Genomic DNA, 15,978 nt, shown 5'->3' with positions numbered 1-15,978 from the left:
TAATCCTGGGAACACTTCATTGTTTTCTATGGTGGAGGGGGGTTAATCGTGTAAGACAAGCTTATAGAAATAAGTATTAGCCTATTTTTACACAAAATATACCATATTAAATCATGGGGACTCAAATGGCACCGAATGCTAGGAATGACCCTAATACATTAGTATATACTGTATACTTCTTATTACACCAGTATATACTGTATACTACATTGTGTATTCTACATACTGTATACTACATAATACATTAGTATTTACCCTCAACTACATAATACACCAGTATATACGCTATACTACATAATACATCAGTATATACTGTATACTACATAATACATTAGTATATACTCTCTACTACATAATACATTAGTATATATTGTATACTACATTCTGTATTGTGACTGGAATTTTTTTTATTAGTTATTTGCATTAAACTCATAAGTTTCTGCTTTCTTAGTTCAATTAGCAGAGGTAGAAGAGACTTTTAGAAGGTTTCTGAGGTCCAGAGATATGTTTACCTTGGCATGGGCACCCCCGCAGACAACGTTTTGATACTTATGCATTGTTATGGAAGTACGCCATGTTCCTAACAAACTGACCATTCTTGTAGGATGATAAACAAGTTTGGTGTGGAAGGTTGGCCTTGAGCTGGGTCGCTGAGCAGAGTGAGCCTGAAGGGGCAGTAAAGCGATAGGGTGGATGGTATCTACCTTTCTTTCCTGTAAAGGCATGTGTGTGTGTGTGTGTGTGTGTGTGTGTGTGTGCATTACGAGATTGGCCCTCAGCTGAGTAATAAATTGATTATTTGCTATTATTATTACCCCGGTTGTCTGTGTCAATCTTTAAGGGTTATTTTGAATTCCCACAACAACATAATGCACCTGTATACTCTATACTACAAAATACTCTAGTATATACTGTACACTCCTTAATACACCAGTATATACTCTATAGTACATAATACTCCAGTATATACACTGTATACCTTTTTTCACCTCAAATTTGTCATGTCATGTGTCATTTTAAAATAACATATAAAAGCAAGACTTCTGATAGAAAGTTATATTTTATTAATACTTTTTGTAACAGAGGTAAAATTTTGATCAGGGAATTAAATGTACATAGTGAATCATTACTAGCCACCTAATATTTTAATTAACGATACAATATGTTAACGTTTAGGAAAGTGCAGTACAGATCTAAACAAATCTACATAAAATACATTCTATTTTTAATTTAACATAAATCTAATGCTTTATGGGACATTTGAATGTAAAATTCTACATACATACTGAGGAAAATAGACATTATTTATGAATATACATGTTCAACATAAACAAATGAAATTAAAACGATTTTGATATAACCGTATTTAAAACTAACAGTAAACAGCTTTAATAAAAATAGTATATTTACACCAACAGACGTGATCTCAGGCAATTTATCGAACTGTTGGTCCAGGCAGTGATTACAAATGCAAACAGGAATTTTATAATTTAATAAATTAATACATTAAACAGGGAAATGAGGAAACTTCCTAAGACTTCCAATACTGGAAACCAGTAATACAGAGTCCAGCAATATAGAAAAAAGTGCATCAAAAGCAAAATAAAGAAATTAGATCCTTATCTAACTAACTAACTAACACGAGTGGAATTGTGACTGACTGCAAACTTGCATAAAGGAATGTGAAGACAACTGTTTTTACTTGGATTTTCAACACAAGAGTTTAACTACATTTCTAAACATAAAATGATCTCCACGTGAGTTCGTCCCTTCAGCCTCCTCTCAGTCGGAGGGTCAAGAAAATGGTGCTTTCAGAAGTGATGTTGTAATCCTGCAGCCTCATGTTAGACTCGAGCTGTCGGCCGTTGAAAATCAGCCTCTGCTGGTCCACCGGTATGCCCTCTTTTTGGGAGACCTTCCTCATCAGCTGAGCGACGTTTTCTTCATCTGTGACATCGTACGTTTTGGTCTGGCCCTTCTCGTTCTTCACGAACACTTGGAAAGGCATGGAGGTCGCAGAGATCAGCAGCATCACGGTGGATCCTGACATCAGGCCGTAATCACTCACGGTCTTCTGGTCGTGGTCCAGCTGGATGATGCGACCGTTGGTGACTGAGAGCTTCAGGCGTGAGGTGCTGGTGCTGTACATCTGGGCGATAGTGCGCTTCAGCTCACCGATAGTGGTGGTCGGTGTGATGGACACAGAACGTGTTTCTCCACTCAGCAGTTTAATGATGAGCTCCATGGTGTCCACTGATTAATGACCTGTAAAGAGAATAAAGTTGAGGGTGATGAGGAATAATTACATGAAATCTCCAACACAAATGTCCTTCATTAATAAATAGATTATTGACATGTTGCTACTTCTATTATTAATAATGGAAGCTGTTGCTACAGTTCTTGACTGTCTATGATGAGTTTTAAGTAAATATGTTTGTGTAATTTCCTCAGTACAGAGTGTAACACAAATGTGTAACAATTATTGTCCATGTTCCAATTCATCCCAATCGTGTTCACTGTCGTTGAAGTCAGAACTTTGTGCAGGCCAGTGGAATTCCCCCAGACCAGACTTGTCTAAACATGTCCCTTTGAATGGTGTTGGAGCAGGAAATGGCCTTCCCCCAAAGTTGTTAGCATAATTTATTTCACATTACAGATTTTTACACCTGCTAGCAATGGGTCTGGCTGAAAAACTTAATTATTTACGTTTTAAAATCAACAAACTACATTAGATTCCTGCAGACAGACACAAAATCACGTCATATTTACACAATAAATAATTTATGTAGGTGCATTTCACTTAAATTTAAGTATTTAAGTGCAGATTTACATGATTAGCTTCACAGTCAAAATATGTTCAGTCACCATGATGCTCGATTCAGTGAGTCGGTCATTTTTTAAACGGTCTAGATCGCAAATCAGCAACTGGATTTATTTACTTGACCTTGAATGTTACTTTTTACTAACTAATAAAATTACAACAAAGTCGTGTTTTGTATAATTATGCACGATAAAGGTAGTTAGATTACATTGGGCGTATGAATCGGCTCAGTATATGATTCATTAAAAGAATGATTCATGAATCAAACATCACTAACGGTCTAATCAAGAAATTATGATCATTTTAATAGCAAAAATTATTTATTCTTGTACGTCTGTGATGAACTAAACTAAAAAAACCAGACAGTAGGTGTAATGTATATGGAGTTTTACGCAAAAGTGAATATAAGTGATCAGAGATTCTACAAGAAACAAACATTTTCGTGTGGTTACACATTTGAATCCAATTCATTCTATACAGACTTTTAGGTGTCATTTTGGACATATAAGCCTATTATAGCCCCTTAAAGAAATAATTTTAACTCTTCATGTTATGTACATTGTACAACAGGATCCAAACTGACTGTTATTTATATCGCATATATAAAAATAATACAATTAAAGCTAAAACAGAACTTACCTTGTGTGTATAAATATAAAGTAAATATAAAGTTGTTGATGCTCTTGATGATGCGTCTCTGATCCAGTTAACTGGCGACTACAGTTAGGTTCCATATTCTAATATACTGAGATAGCCCCGCCCCCTGACCGCCAGACAGCCAATAGGAACAGGGCACATTTCCAAACCTCCGCTGCCTCAGTAAGATTCGCTTTCCTGATCCGACTTATTTACTTTCGGTTTCCATTCCGCACCGATTACACAGGAAAACACATGAAAAACAAACAGAGCTTCTGTGTCAGCATGAATATTCAAACACAGATAAGGGTGGACAAAATGAATACAAACTATGCCAAAAGTATATGGACACGTCATTAACAACATGTGTATATAATCTATTAAACTAAATACATACTGTATGTGCCAACTGTGTGACCTGCCTTATTGTGCCTATTAGATATATATTATTATTATTTTTTATTTTTTTTAACGTCATGTTTTACACTTTTGGTTACATTAATGACACAAACGGTAGTTACTCATTACACAAGATTCATCAGTTCACAAGTTTAATATTAAACACACTAATGGACAATTTAGTGTCTCCAATTCACCTCACTTGCATGTCTTTGGACTGTGGGAGGAAACCGGAGCACCCAGAGTAAACCCACGCAGACAAGGGGAGAACATGCAAACTCCACACAGAAAGGACAGAGACCATCCTACCTGGGGATCGAACCCAGGACCTTCTCACTGTGAAGAGACAGTGCTAAACACTTAGCCACCTTGCCACCCTATCAGTCATATAAAGACATGGTTTAAAGAACTGGATGCAAAGACCTGAACAAAAAGCTCACCTCTACTCAATGAAATGTATTTGGAATGAATTTGGATGAGTGGGGCCTGTTATAGGGGCAATATAAAGTAACTAAATTGTGATTATAATCATACCCATACAGGTCGATTTCTTAGTCTATTCATTTATAAGGAACATTCTGTAAGTGGAAGCTAAGTACAACATATCCCACATAATGCGGTACATAAAATGAGCACAACTGTGAACCAGCCTACACAAAAACTACACACAAATCTGAAATTCATAACATTTTGAACTCTTCTGTATTAATGATGCTAAGCTTAGTGTTAGGAATACATCACTTGGACCCCTGAGCATTAGGAACTAATGGTGTAAGTCCTATTTATGTAACGTATCCTCCAGGCCACCCTGCTGAGTCTGGTTCCTTTCATAATTTCCTCTAGTAATTTTAAGGGAGTTTTTACTGCCACTGTCACCCTCGGGTTTATTGGTCTGTTGGTCCTGGATTCTGTCTATTGTAAAAACTGCTATACAAATAAATGTATTGAAGACTGTGGGTCCTACTGTGATTTAGGTCACGTAGGACAGCTAGTTTCCAGACACCATTAGATTTTCCATGCTGGAACACATAAATCTTTATGTTTGAGTATCTCTGTACTAATACGAGTAAGAAGACACTTTTATGATGTCATCCAAGACAAATATCATCTTACAAAATTAAAACAACAAGAGAGATAAATAAATTTTTTAATTATTTAACCACAACATCTGACTGTTTATAAATCGGATTGTTTCAGCATGGCGGATCGCTCTTCTCTCTTCGGTAGCGGGATGTTTCCTGAGTAAGAACAAAAAAACAAAATACTTTAATTGCTAATGATTATGACGCTGAGCATTTTGCAGTAAACAGTGCAGGTAAGTTTCTGTTTCAGGAATCTCACAGGTAAACAGGAGTGAGGAAATGGAAATCTAATAAAATGATCATGTGATGTGGAATTCCAGATAAAAACAGTCCACGTCATACATTTATCACATGGTGAAACTGGCGGTGACCACGTCAGCAAAACTGAATTCAGAATTAATTCTCGTTACATAGGTGAGCTGTTATAAACATTGAAATCTGAGTTAAAAGCCCAACCACTGACAGGTTGCCACTGTTGGGTCCTTGAGCAAGGCCCTTAACCCTCAATTGCTCAGACTGTATACTGTCACAGTACTGTCAGTCGATTTGGATGAAGGTGTCTGCTAAATGTCAAAAACCTACACAGAACGCTCATGCTGACCTGGAGGAGCGACAAAATATTCCTCCACTGTGTTTTTGGAGAGCTGAAGAATTTTCTCTGCATTGTTTCCCTCCGTAATCACGTCTTCTCTCAGATACAGAGCTCTGTAGGACACACACACCCAGTAATAATGTGCATAATTATTATAACCTTTAACCCCACCATATTCCCAGCCCCCTGATTATTGGTACTATTATTAGTGTTATTATCATTAATTACAGTATTACAAACAGTAATGGTACTTATACAAAAGACATAATAGTAGAGGCGACAGTAATTGTACTACTATTATTAGTGCTATTATTATATTAGTAGTATTAATAGTAGTAACGGTAGAAAGAATGTTAATAATATAAGTTATGTTAGGCAGGTCTGAGCCTGTTGTAAAACCACCCATACAAAAATATTTCCCACAGCGTGACTACTATAAGTGACTCAAATTGAACTCAGGTGAGTCTGAACAGGTACAATAACAATGCAAAGTGTTTCTGATAAATGAAACCTACAGTCTAAACTCACTAGCAGTTCATTTCACACTGAGGATCTGATCCAAAAACTATAATCTAGGTGTAGGTGAATATCCTGTTCTCAGAGTGTCAGCTTCACATGGATATCTGATCCCATCATAACATCTGATATTAGCACAGACCTCTCATTATGTTCCTTTATTCAGTTGTACTAACATGTGTTAACATAAATAAGGTGTTGCATACGTGTAGAATTTCATACGTCATGTCTGTATTTCATTCTTGTAGTAAAGAGAAAAGCACTTAAACACAGAGGTGTAACTGCATGCCACCGTACAATACACCACATTACAGACACACGTCTGTATTTCCTCATTTACTGAAGAGCAAAGTCAACAACAAGATCAAACAAAGAAACTCAATTCAACCCGTTACCAGATCAAACCGCTTTTAACAAGCTGAATGAATCGTGGTAAACAAAGATTGATGCAAACCAGCGCAATGATGAGGGGATTTCCTGGTAAAAGTACCTAAATCTTTAAGCCCCACACCTCTACAGCCATGTTTCCACCCTACCGCTGCTACCTAAGGTGGTTCTAATAGTGTCACCAAGCTAATTTTGGTTTGTTTTATAAATATTATTAATATTATATGCAAATGAGTATATGTGCTGTGGACAAAGACTGAGGGCTAGAAGTGCTGCACTTTCCACTTGCATTTTATGTGTGACGCTGGCACAAGAGTCAGACGGTGCAGTTCACAAAACCACTTTGCATACAAGGTGGCTCACACTAACAAATGAAAAGTCTGTGCTTAATAATTATTATCTGTAATTTACAAAGGTCTTGGCGATAAGCAGCCGTTGTACTGGAAGTGGTTGTCAGGCCTCTTTATCTTCATGATTTTATTTATTAATTACAATTTAATAAAACAGTGATGATAGAAAATGTTGTTGTTGTTGTTAAGATAACAGTGAATAGCTGTAAATCCTTTATCTTTTTATACACATACCCTTACCTGTCTTCCAGGACCGAATCCATCGGCTCTACGCCGTCAGTATTGACGACATGGAGCTGATCAGCGAACCGAATCGCTTTCTCCAAACAGTCCACACCTTCCTGACTGCCGAAGTCTACAAGAGCGAGTCTCTCCAACTTGTCCACGAGGTCTGGAGATACCTTGGTAGGCTGCAGGAAAAAACCACATTGCTTTTTTAAAATCATTCTGGTACAGTGTTACGTATCATGTGCACAATGATTATTATTATTATTATTACTATTATTAAAAATGGGCGTTATATGAAGACCACTGTCATTTTGGAGGTGATACGACAATGGAAATCGTTCCCAAGGTGTGCTGTGACAGTGAAGTTTGTCAACTACTGTCCAAGACTTTACTGAGCAAAATAAAAGAGCATAAAACACTTATTTTGTGTAATGCATGGGAGAAAAACTCACCTGAGGAAGCTGACTCTCTGATACTGGTTCCCAAGTGGGAGACTGTGGGACCTGAAAGATATTAGAATGGTCAGAATTATCTCTAATCACAATCACCTTTATTTGCATGGACCTATAATACACAGCCAAAAGTATGTAGACACTACATGTTTCAATGGGTAACAGATCTGTACTGCAGGCAGGTCGGTATAGCACCAGCACTCCTGCAAGCACACTTTGTGTATGGTTTATTAAAAATAACAGTGCTCCATACAGTTAGTCAGAATGATTAAACTGTTTTTACTTTGAATTTATCTTTGACTCGTTAAAAGTGAACAAATTGGGTCTTAATAAGTATTTAAGATTCATTATAGGACTTCAAACTTCTAATCCAACTGCTGCACAACTATGTACACGAGTGTCCGGAACACCGTGATCACTCTATAAGACTAATAACTAAATAAACTAAAACTCACTTAATGCAACACGCAGGTATATAAAATAAATAGCTCCCTTACATTACAGTCTCATGATTACAAGTTTCTCAGATCCATAAATGACTTTTGTGTACCTTTGAAATGACACCAGAGTGACTGGAGCAGCGCCAGCGGCACAATGAGGCATCATGTGCCGTTGGCTTCGCTGGGAAACACCGGAGATGTGTAGGCCGCAGCTGAGCGGCTCGGTGTGACCGGCTCCAGGTGACGGTTGTGATTCTTCTCTCCTGCGCGGCGTTTCTACAAGACGCGGATTTAATCAGATTTACAAACTGAAATAAAGTTCTGTGTCTAAAAACCGCGCTGCAGGACATGCTCATACTGTCAGTACCAGCTAGCTACATGCTAACAAAACACAAGCTAACAAGCATGATAGAAGCTAATCTAATTCAAGCATGAATAATCAAGCATGAATAGTGGCGGCTGGTGGAACTTTCTCGAAGCCCGGATAGCTCAGTCGGTAGAGCATCAGACTTTTAATCTGAGGGTCCAGGGTTCAAGTCCCTGTTCGGGCGGTAACGTTTTTTGGCTGGATTAGGTTTTTAAACAACAGTTTTGACTGTAAAAAATAAATATATACTTTTAATGTATTCACAGCTTCATCCTGGTCCGATTGGACAAATCACAAACTCAAAACTAGAGCCAGTGTAGATCAGCTAATCCACCTTTTGCATGTTTTTGTGAGCCTTAAATGAAACCAGGAAACCCTTCAGGAGAAGGGGAAAACATGCAAAAGTCCTGACAGTTAGGGATCTTAAACAAGTATCGAATCCAAGTCTTCAGGACACACGTTGCTGTGCAGCACCCACACAAATGTGCAAAACCAAACAGAACCAAACTTTATCTGGTGAATCAATTTTCCTAACTTTTCCTTAAATTGTATTAAATTAGGTTTTAAAAATACAATTTCCCCAAAAAAGGATTATTGCATTCTTCTTTTGAGGGTATTGTTTATTAGTCTAGTCTGATTTCTATTAAAAAATCCATTATATGTAATAAATCAATAATAATACATAAATAAACCAATGTGTATTGAAGTGAGCATTAAAATGCAGTTGTATCTCTATAAGATGTCTGATTATTCAGTCAGCAGTGTAATAATGTGTGAATGGTTCATTGGTTTATTTGCAGACCAGTCGAGCAGGGTTTGAATGCCACTGCTGATCTGAATATCAGTGCTTTTCTTATAAACAAAACTTACCATCTCATAATGACATATACTGTCATAAAGCACATGTCACTAATGGTGACCTTCTGGTTCTGACCTTTCCAGACATCAGATCTGAATCCATTAGAGCATCTCAGGGATTTGGTAGGAGTTTCACAACATAAATGTGCAGTGAAAAAAAATCTGCAGCACTAATTAAAGCTACTACAATCTAAAAGTAATATTTTAGCACCTTATAAAAGCCCTGACCCCAAAAGTTTAGGCTGTTCGGAGGGAGAAGTCGTTCCCCCAGGTATTAAACTGTGCTGTTCCTAATAAAATGAAAGAGTAAGTACAGTATATAGACTGAAGTCTTTGTTAGTGTCTGGCGGCATCTAGTGGAACAACAGTGTAACTGCAACTCCATTATACGACTATAAAAAGCTGGAGCCTGTGTGAACACTGTAAAGCTTGCTCGACTGTGAACAAAGTCACCCACATTCCAGCAGATTCTCATTTATGGTAGATCTGTGAGCTTAAGTATTATTGACGGGATGTTATATCAGTAAAAGAATCATTTTTCTTGAGGCACATGAACATTTTAATAATAAAGCACGACTGAACAGATCGATTTACATATAAAATCAAGACAACATGAAACTAATCCGGCAGAAATAAATAAATAATAGAATAACAGATAAAGCTAGACATACAAACAGTAAGTTCCTCGCTAACACAGAGCAGCTTACTTTCACAAAGCATCCATGAATATCCAGGATGATGCAGGATGAGTTCAGATACATCAGAAGATTTTGGATTCAGGAATCGTTGTGCAAATTCACTGGATATGAAACTGCAGATTGTACAGACCGTATTAATCAGGATCGGGCTTTAATCCGAGAGTTTCATTATCTCGAAAAATAGAATTGCAGCAATTTTTCTTGTAACTTGTAAGATGTAACATTTGGATAAAAGTGGTTAAACTGAACATTTATTTGTTTAAAGTGAAACGACCGGCGCTGGATCTGCAGGTCCTGACAGTTCTGAGCTCAGACAGCACAGACCACCTCGATACAGACCACCAGAAAAACGAGCAAGCGACACGGATAAGGCCACACTGCACTGCAAACAGGTCAAAAGTTTACATACACTCCTAACGTCCATGTGTTATTACACAGCAGTCTAAACATTTCTGCATCTGTTCTGTTTCTGTGGCTGAATGATTAGATCCTGACATCAACATCATTCATAACAGACCTGTTTTCTGAAGGTTCTTGGATTAAATCTTATCGTTAGGACAAAACATTTAGGTTTTTAGTTTGGTTTTGTGTTCCCAACCTTGGTAAGAGACCACTGTTCCATGTGCTTCGATTTTTTTGAACTTTATACACCAATAAATCAATCAATCAAGAGTTGTTGAGTGTGTAGTAATGTTTTTAGAGGAAGTAAAATTCGTCCCAGTCATTCAGTCACAGACAAAAACAGTTGCAGAATCGACTGAAATCTGAACGCTGCCACGAGGAGATGTTCCTAACAAGCGTACTCAAACTTTTGACCTTATCTGTACACCAGAATGCAAAAATAAATTCATTTAGCAAACCACATGATCACTAATATATATACTGTATATATATGAATCTGTTTATATCATAAATATAGAATAAATATATTTTATATGTTTTGCACGACGTCTGAACTGAAGTCAGGAGAGCAGAAATTAGCCGAGGTCCTACAGTGAAGATTACGAAACACTAGCAAACGGATGGATATACCTGCTGTGGTATTCATCATAAATATACGGACACCTTCTCATTTACACTGTCATAAAGTACTGATCTGGTGGCTACCACCAGGACCATTAGTCCTACCAAACCTTGAGAACGTTCCCTCCATTAGTCCTACCTAACCTTGAGAACGTTCCCTCCATTAGTCCTACCAAACCTTGAGAACGTTCCCTCCATTAGTCCTACCAAACCTTGAGAACGTTCCCTCCATTAGTCCTACCAAACCTTGAGAACGTTCTCTCCATTAGTCCTACCTAACCTTGAGAACGTTCTCTCCATTAGTCCTACCTAACCTTGAGAACGTTCTCTCCATTAGTCCTACCTAACCTTGAGAACGTTCTCTCCATTAGTCCTACCAAACCATGAGAACGTTCTCTCCATTAGTCCTACCAAACCTTGAGAACGTTCTCTCCATTAGTCCTACCAAACCTTGAGAACGTTCCCTCCATTAGTCCTACCAAACCTTGAGAACGTTTTCTCCATTAGTCCTACCAAACCTTGAGAACGTTCCCTCCATTAGTCCTACCTAACCTTGAGAACGTTCCCTCCATTAGTCCTACCAAACCTTGAGAACGTTCCCTCCATTAGTCCTACCAAACCTTGAGAACGTTCCCTCCATTAGTCCTACCTAACCTTGAGAACGTTCCCTCCATTAGTCCTACCAAACCTTGAGAACGTTCCCTCCATTAGTCCTACCAAACCTTGAGAACGTTCCCTCCATTAGTCCTACCTAACCTTGAGAACGTTCCCTCCATTAGTCCTACCAAACCTTGAGAACGTTCTCTCCATTAGTCCTACCTAACCTTGAGAACGTTCTCTCCATTAGTCCTACCTAACCTTGAGAACGTTCTCTCCATTAGTCCTACCTAACCTTGAGAACGTTCTCTCCATTAGTCCTACCAAACCATGAGAACGTTCTCTCCATTAGTCCTACCAAACCTTGAGAACGTTCTCTCCATTAGTCCTACCAAACCTTGAGAACGTTCCCTCCATTAGTCCTACCAAACCTTGAGAACGTTTTCTCCATTAGTCCTACCAAACCTTGAGAACGTTCCCTCCATTAGTCCTACCTAACCTTGAGAACGTTCCCTCCATTAGTCCTACCAAACCTTGAGAACGTTCCCTCTATTAGTCCTACCAAACCTTGAGAACGTTCCCTCCATTAGTCCTACCAAACCTTGAGAACGTTCCCTCCATTAGTCCTACCAAACCTTGAGAACGTTCCCTCCATTAGTCCTACCAAACCTTGAGAGCGTTCTCTCCATTAGTCCTACCAAACCTTGAGAACGTTCCCTCCATTAGTCCTACCAAACCTTGAGAACGTTCCCTCCATTAGTCCTACCTAACCTTGAGAACGTTCTCTCCATTAGTCCTACCTAACCTTGAGAACGTTCTCTCCATTAGTCCTACCAAACCTTGAGAACGTTCCCTCCATTAGTCCTACCTAACCTTGAGAACGTTCCCTCCATTAGTCCTACCAAACCTTGAGAACGTTCTCTCCATTAGTCCTACCAAACCTTGAGAACGTTCCCTCCATTAGTCCTACCTAACCTTGAGAACTTTCCCTCCATTAGTCCTACCTAACCTTGAGAACGTTCCCTCCATTAGTCCTACCAAACCTTGAGAACGTTCCCTCCATTAGTCCTACCAAACCTTGAGAACGTTCCCTCCATTAGTCCTACCAAACCTTGAGAACGTTCCCTCCATTAGTCCTACCAAACCTTGAGAACGTTCCCTCCATTAGTCCTACCAAACCTTGAGAACCTTCCCTCCATTAGTCCTACCTAACCTTGAGAACGTTCCCTCCATTAGTCCTACCAAATCTTGATAAAACATAGAACTTCTTCACTGTCCTTCCCAACTTCACTTTAAAACTCTGGATGAAGAACGTTCCCATCTTAGATCTTACCAAACTCCTAAGATAAACATCATCTGTAACACATGCAGCAGGAGCGAGACGGAGCTGAAGAAGCCGTAAGCACCACTGATTTGAAACACGTGGCAGGAGGAATGTGGTTAAGGCCTGAAGGTCCTGCTGTCTGGCTTAGTGAAATTAACATTGTTTACTTCATCTACTCTAAAATCTCCAAAAACAATGAACTTAAATAATAGCAGCAAGTTCTCATCAATAAAACTGGGTTTAAATTTGTCTCGACCTGAATCGGGAGCTAAACGACCTCCAGAGGAACTACGGTCTGATCAGATTCAGGAGGATCCGTTGGCACTTGGTGCACATGATCTGGTCTGAAGGGAAGTTTTGGCACATGGTTGGAGGGTCGAGGGCTGGAGAGGGACTCTGGGTTACTTGTTTTCGATGAGCATTTGGATTTTGTGTACCAGGTCTCGAGCCTGAGCCAGGATCTGCTTCACGTTGTGATGCTCGGCCATTTCTGGAAGAACACAGAGAAGAATTCGATCATTTCCGATCTCTAACACACTCGCTAAAATTCGTTTCTGTTCTGGTTTGTTACCGTTGAAGAACTTGATGATGTCGGTGAAGTCCATGTTGTTCTCCAGGATGATGTCTCGGTAGATTTCCACCAGCGCCAGGGCGATGAAGAGCACGAAATGGTCGGAGGAGGCGTGCTTGGCTGCCCAGATGGTCTCCCAGACGGAGAACACGTCGTCGTACACGAGCTCTGAGGAGAGAACACCACAGGATGGAGTCTGTATAAAGACAACTCTACTGTAGAACGTGGTACTTTCCTGGTGTTCCCTCCATTAGTCCTACCAAACCTTGAGAACGTTCCCACCATTAGTCCTACCAAACCTTGAGAACGTTCCCTCCATTAGTCCTATAAAACCTTGAGAACGTTCCCTCCATTAGTCCTATAAAACCTTGAGAACGTTCCCTCCATTAGTCCTATAAAACCTTGAGAACGTTCCCACCATTAGTCCTACCAAACCTTGAGAACGTTCCCACCATTAGTCCTACCAAACCTTGAGAACGTTCCCACCATTAGTCCTACCAAACCTTGAGAACGTTCCCACCATTAGTCCTACCAAACCTTGAGAACGTTCCACCATTAGTCCTACCAAACCTTGAGAACGTTCCACCATTAGTCCTACCAAACCTTGAGAACGTTCCCTCCATTAGTCCTACCAAACCTTGAGATGGTTCCCTCATGTTCTACCAAACCTTGAGAACGTTCCCTCCATTAGTCCTACCAAACCTTGAGATGGTTCCCTCATGTTCTACCAAACCTTGAGAACGTTCCCTCCATTAGTCCTACCAAACCTTGAGAACGTTCCACCATTAGTCCTACCAAACCTTGATGAAGAACCATTAGTTTTCTCTCACCTCGTTTGAAGTCTAGGAGGAACCAGCGGTAGCAGAAGTAGAAATGCGTGTAATCGCCATTCTGATGCATCAACTCAAAGAGCTCAGAGTCCAAGATCTACACAGATACAGAAACACCAACGTAGACCTGCATGATTTACAATCCAAGCACACCACACACAGTCAGAGGCAGAAGAAGTTAAACTAAAGCTCCACCTGGATGAGGGACCTCATGCTGGCGAAGTGAGAGTCCATGGCTCCACCGTGTGGGAAGTTCTGGTTCATCCTCTTCATCAGCTCGGTGAAACAGCTGTAGGCCAGAGCCTCTGAAGAACACAGAAACAACACGAAGTCCAGATCATGTCAGGGTCCTCAGGGGATCCCAGGATCCCAGACCAATAACCAATAAAGCTGAGATGATTCCTTATAGCACACGTACTCACCATCATCCAGAATGACCAGCAGAGGAGCCAGAAGGTCACACATACCCTGAACATATCCGATCTCTAGGTGCTGCCAGACGTAGCTGTGGATATCAACCAAGCATCAGTTATCTACATCAACGAGGAAATATCCACACTTTTCTAGCATTTTGCTTGCAATTTAGTCATTTCCAATGCCCTCTGTGAAGCTGGAAGTGTCAGTTGCAGCCTAAGATACTGGACTAGTAATCAAAAGGTTAGACTGTATAGTGGACAAACTATAGAGGTCATAGATGCTTCTTGGCGGGCACTTGAGTGGTAACACTGGAAATACAAGGGTTTGAATCTCAGCGGTGCTACCGGCTGGTCAGACGTCTGCACAGACGTGATTGGCTAGAGTCTGAGGGGAAGTGTTGGGTGAAGCAGCCTCTAGCCTAGCTCACCTGCACATGATGTTGCGCAGTTTCTCCAGGTTGGCCGGGGTGAAGTACCAGTAGTTCCTGTCACACCTCTGCACGTCCTTCTCGATACGGTGCAGGTTCAGAGTGTACAGGTCCAGAAGCTCCTGCTGCAAACACCAAGCACGACCACATTCTCCAAGTGGCCGCCAATGACTCCAAAAGTTACACTTAAAAGTTAAAAATCAGGGTGCACGTACCGAATACGTAGTTCCTGTTGAGGCGTCGGTCGTGGTGGTCGCGTTCTTCTCGCTTTCCCCAGGCTTCCCAGGCAGAGAAGAGCCTTCCTGGACGGCCTTCATGGGTACCATCCGGGCCATGGGGATGTCCTCCATCTCGATGGCTGAGGGAGAATCGTCGGAGTCGGTGGTAGGAGGCTCCTTGCTCATCTCTCGCAGGCTGAAGGCTTCGAACACGACCGGTACTACAATCTCCTGTACCACAGCAGGTACAGGAACGCATGGCATCATGGCTTTCTTCTTGCCCACATCGTCCTGGCTCTTCTCTGTAACCTGACTCGGTCTTTCAGGCTCGGAAGCAAAGTCTGGAACTTTTTCCTTCTTTGGTTCTGGTGTTCGTATTTTCTTGGATCCTCCATCCCTTACTGAATCATTTTTTGGACCTGCTTCCTCGTCCTTTGCCTCCAAATTCTGTTCCTCGGTGACGCTATCTTGTGTGGAGGTTTTGCCACTCAGGTCCTGGACGCCACTGTCCTCCGTGCTGAGAGAGTCCGACTGGCCCGAGGCGACGGAAGAGGGCTGAGCGGAGTCGGATCCGTCGAGGACTTTCGGGGTGTGTCTGACCTCGTCGCTTTTGGGCTCGGAGTCGATCTGGTCGACCTCGTCGACCGACTCGAAGATCTGGAAGGAGAAGTTAAAGGGAAGCCAGCTACTCCAGGGGAAGGGGGGGAGGGAGGTGAAGAACTACCAGGGGCAATGTGGGGGGTGC

General features: G+C 40.6%; 3 protein-coding genes and 1 non-coding gene across 4 annotated transcripts in view; 1 reads left to right on the top strand and 3 right to left on the bottom strand.

Annotated features, from left to right (window-relative positions):
* Positions 1–1,055: 1,055 nt before the first annotated feature.
* Positions 1,056–3,530, bottom strand: LOC134335250 (uncharacterized). The gene is made up of 2 exons (XM_063017753.1): positions 3,461–3,530; positions 1,056–2,265 (listed from the first exon to the last, which is right to left on the bottom strand). The coding sequence occupies exon 2, from the start codon at positions 2,243–2,245 to the stop codon at positions 1,772–1,774; it is 474 nt and encodes a 157-aa protein (XP_062873823.1). The 5' UTR covers positions 2,246–2,265; positions 3,461–3,530; the 3' UTR covers positions 1,056–1,771.
* A 1,457-nt stretch (positions 3,531–4,987) lies between these two features.
* Positions 4,988–8,311, bottom strand: gatc (glutamyl-tRNA amidotransferase subunit C). The gene is made up of 5 exons (XM_063017958.1): positions 8,014–8,311; positions 7,464–7,514; positions 7,024–7,193; positions 5,540–5,643; positions 4,988–5,094 (listed from the first exon to the last, which is right to left on the bottom strand). The coding sequence occupies exons 1-5, from the start codon at positions 8,257–8,259 to the stop codon at positions 5,033–5,035; spliced, it is 633 nt and encodes a 210-aa protein (XP_062874028.1). The 5' UTR covers positions 8,260–8,311; the 3' UTR covers positions 4,988–5,032.
* Positions 8,312–8,381: 70 nt separating this feature from the next.
* trnak-uuu (transfer RNA lysine (anticodon UUU)) lies at positions 8,382–8,454 on the top strand. The gene has a single exon. It is a non-coding gene; the product is annotated as a tRNA-Lys (tRNA).
* Positions 8,455–13,017: 4,563 nt separating this feature from the next.
* sgsm1a (small G protein signaling modulator 1a) overlaps positions 13,018–15,978 on the bottom strand; it is a 29,466-nt gene continuing 26,505 nt past the window's right edge. The window contains exons 19-25 of the mRNA XM_063017652.1: positions 15,231–15,890; positions 15,016–15,140; positions 14,594–14,676; positions 14,367–14,476; positions 14,172–14,268; positions 13,342–13,509; positions 13,018–13,260 (exon numbers count right to left, since the gene is read on the bottom strand). Of these exons, the coding sequence (XP_062873722.1) occupies positions 13,172–13,260; positions 13,342–13,509; positions 14,172–14,268; positions 14,367–14,476; positions 14,594–14,676; positions 15,016–15,140; positions 15,231–15,890 (1,332 nt within the window). The 3' untranslated portion in view covers positions 13,018–13,171. The remainder of the gene's footprint in view (positions 13,261–13,341; positions 13,510–14,171; positions 14,269–14,366; positions 14,477–14,593; positions 14,677–15,015; positions 15,141–15,230; positions 15,891–15,978) is intronic.

Source organism: Trichomycterus rosablanca, chromosome 21, assembly GCF_030014385.1.
Source record: "Trichomycterus rosablanca isolate fTriRos1 chromosome 21, fTriRos1.hap1, whole genome shotgun sequence".
Classification (NCBI taxonomy): domain Eukaryota; kingdom Metazoa; phylum Chordata; class Actinopteri; order Siluriformes; family Trichomycteridae; genus Trichomycterus; species Trichomycterus rosablanca.
This window is presented reverse-complemented; position numbering and strand designations above follow the sequence as displayed.

Coding starts and splice junctions, on each gene's coding strand:
- LOC134335250 (XM_063017753.1), bottom strand. CDS start 2,245: ATGGAGCTCATCATTAAACTGCTGAGTGGAGAAACACGTTCTGTGTCC.
- gatc (XM_063017958.1), bottom strand. CDS start 8,259: ATGAGCATGTCCTGCAGCGCGGTTTTTAGACACAGAACTTTATTTCAG. Junction 5,644..7,023: donor GATTCGGTCCTGGAAGACAG/GTAAGGGTATGT, acceptor TGTGTCCTACAG/AGCTCTGTATCTGAGAGAAG. Junction 5,095..5,539: donor ATATTTTGTCGCTCCTCCAG/GTCAGCATGAGC, acceptor GTTCTTACTCAG/GAAACATCCCGCTACCGAAG.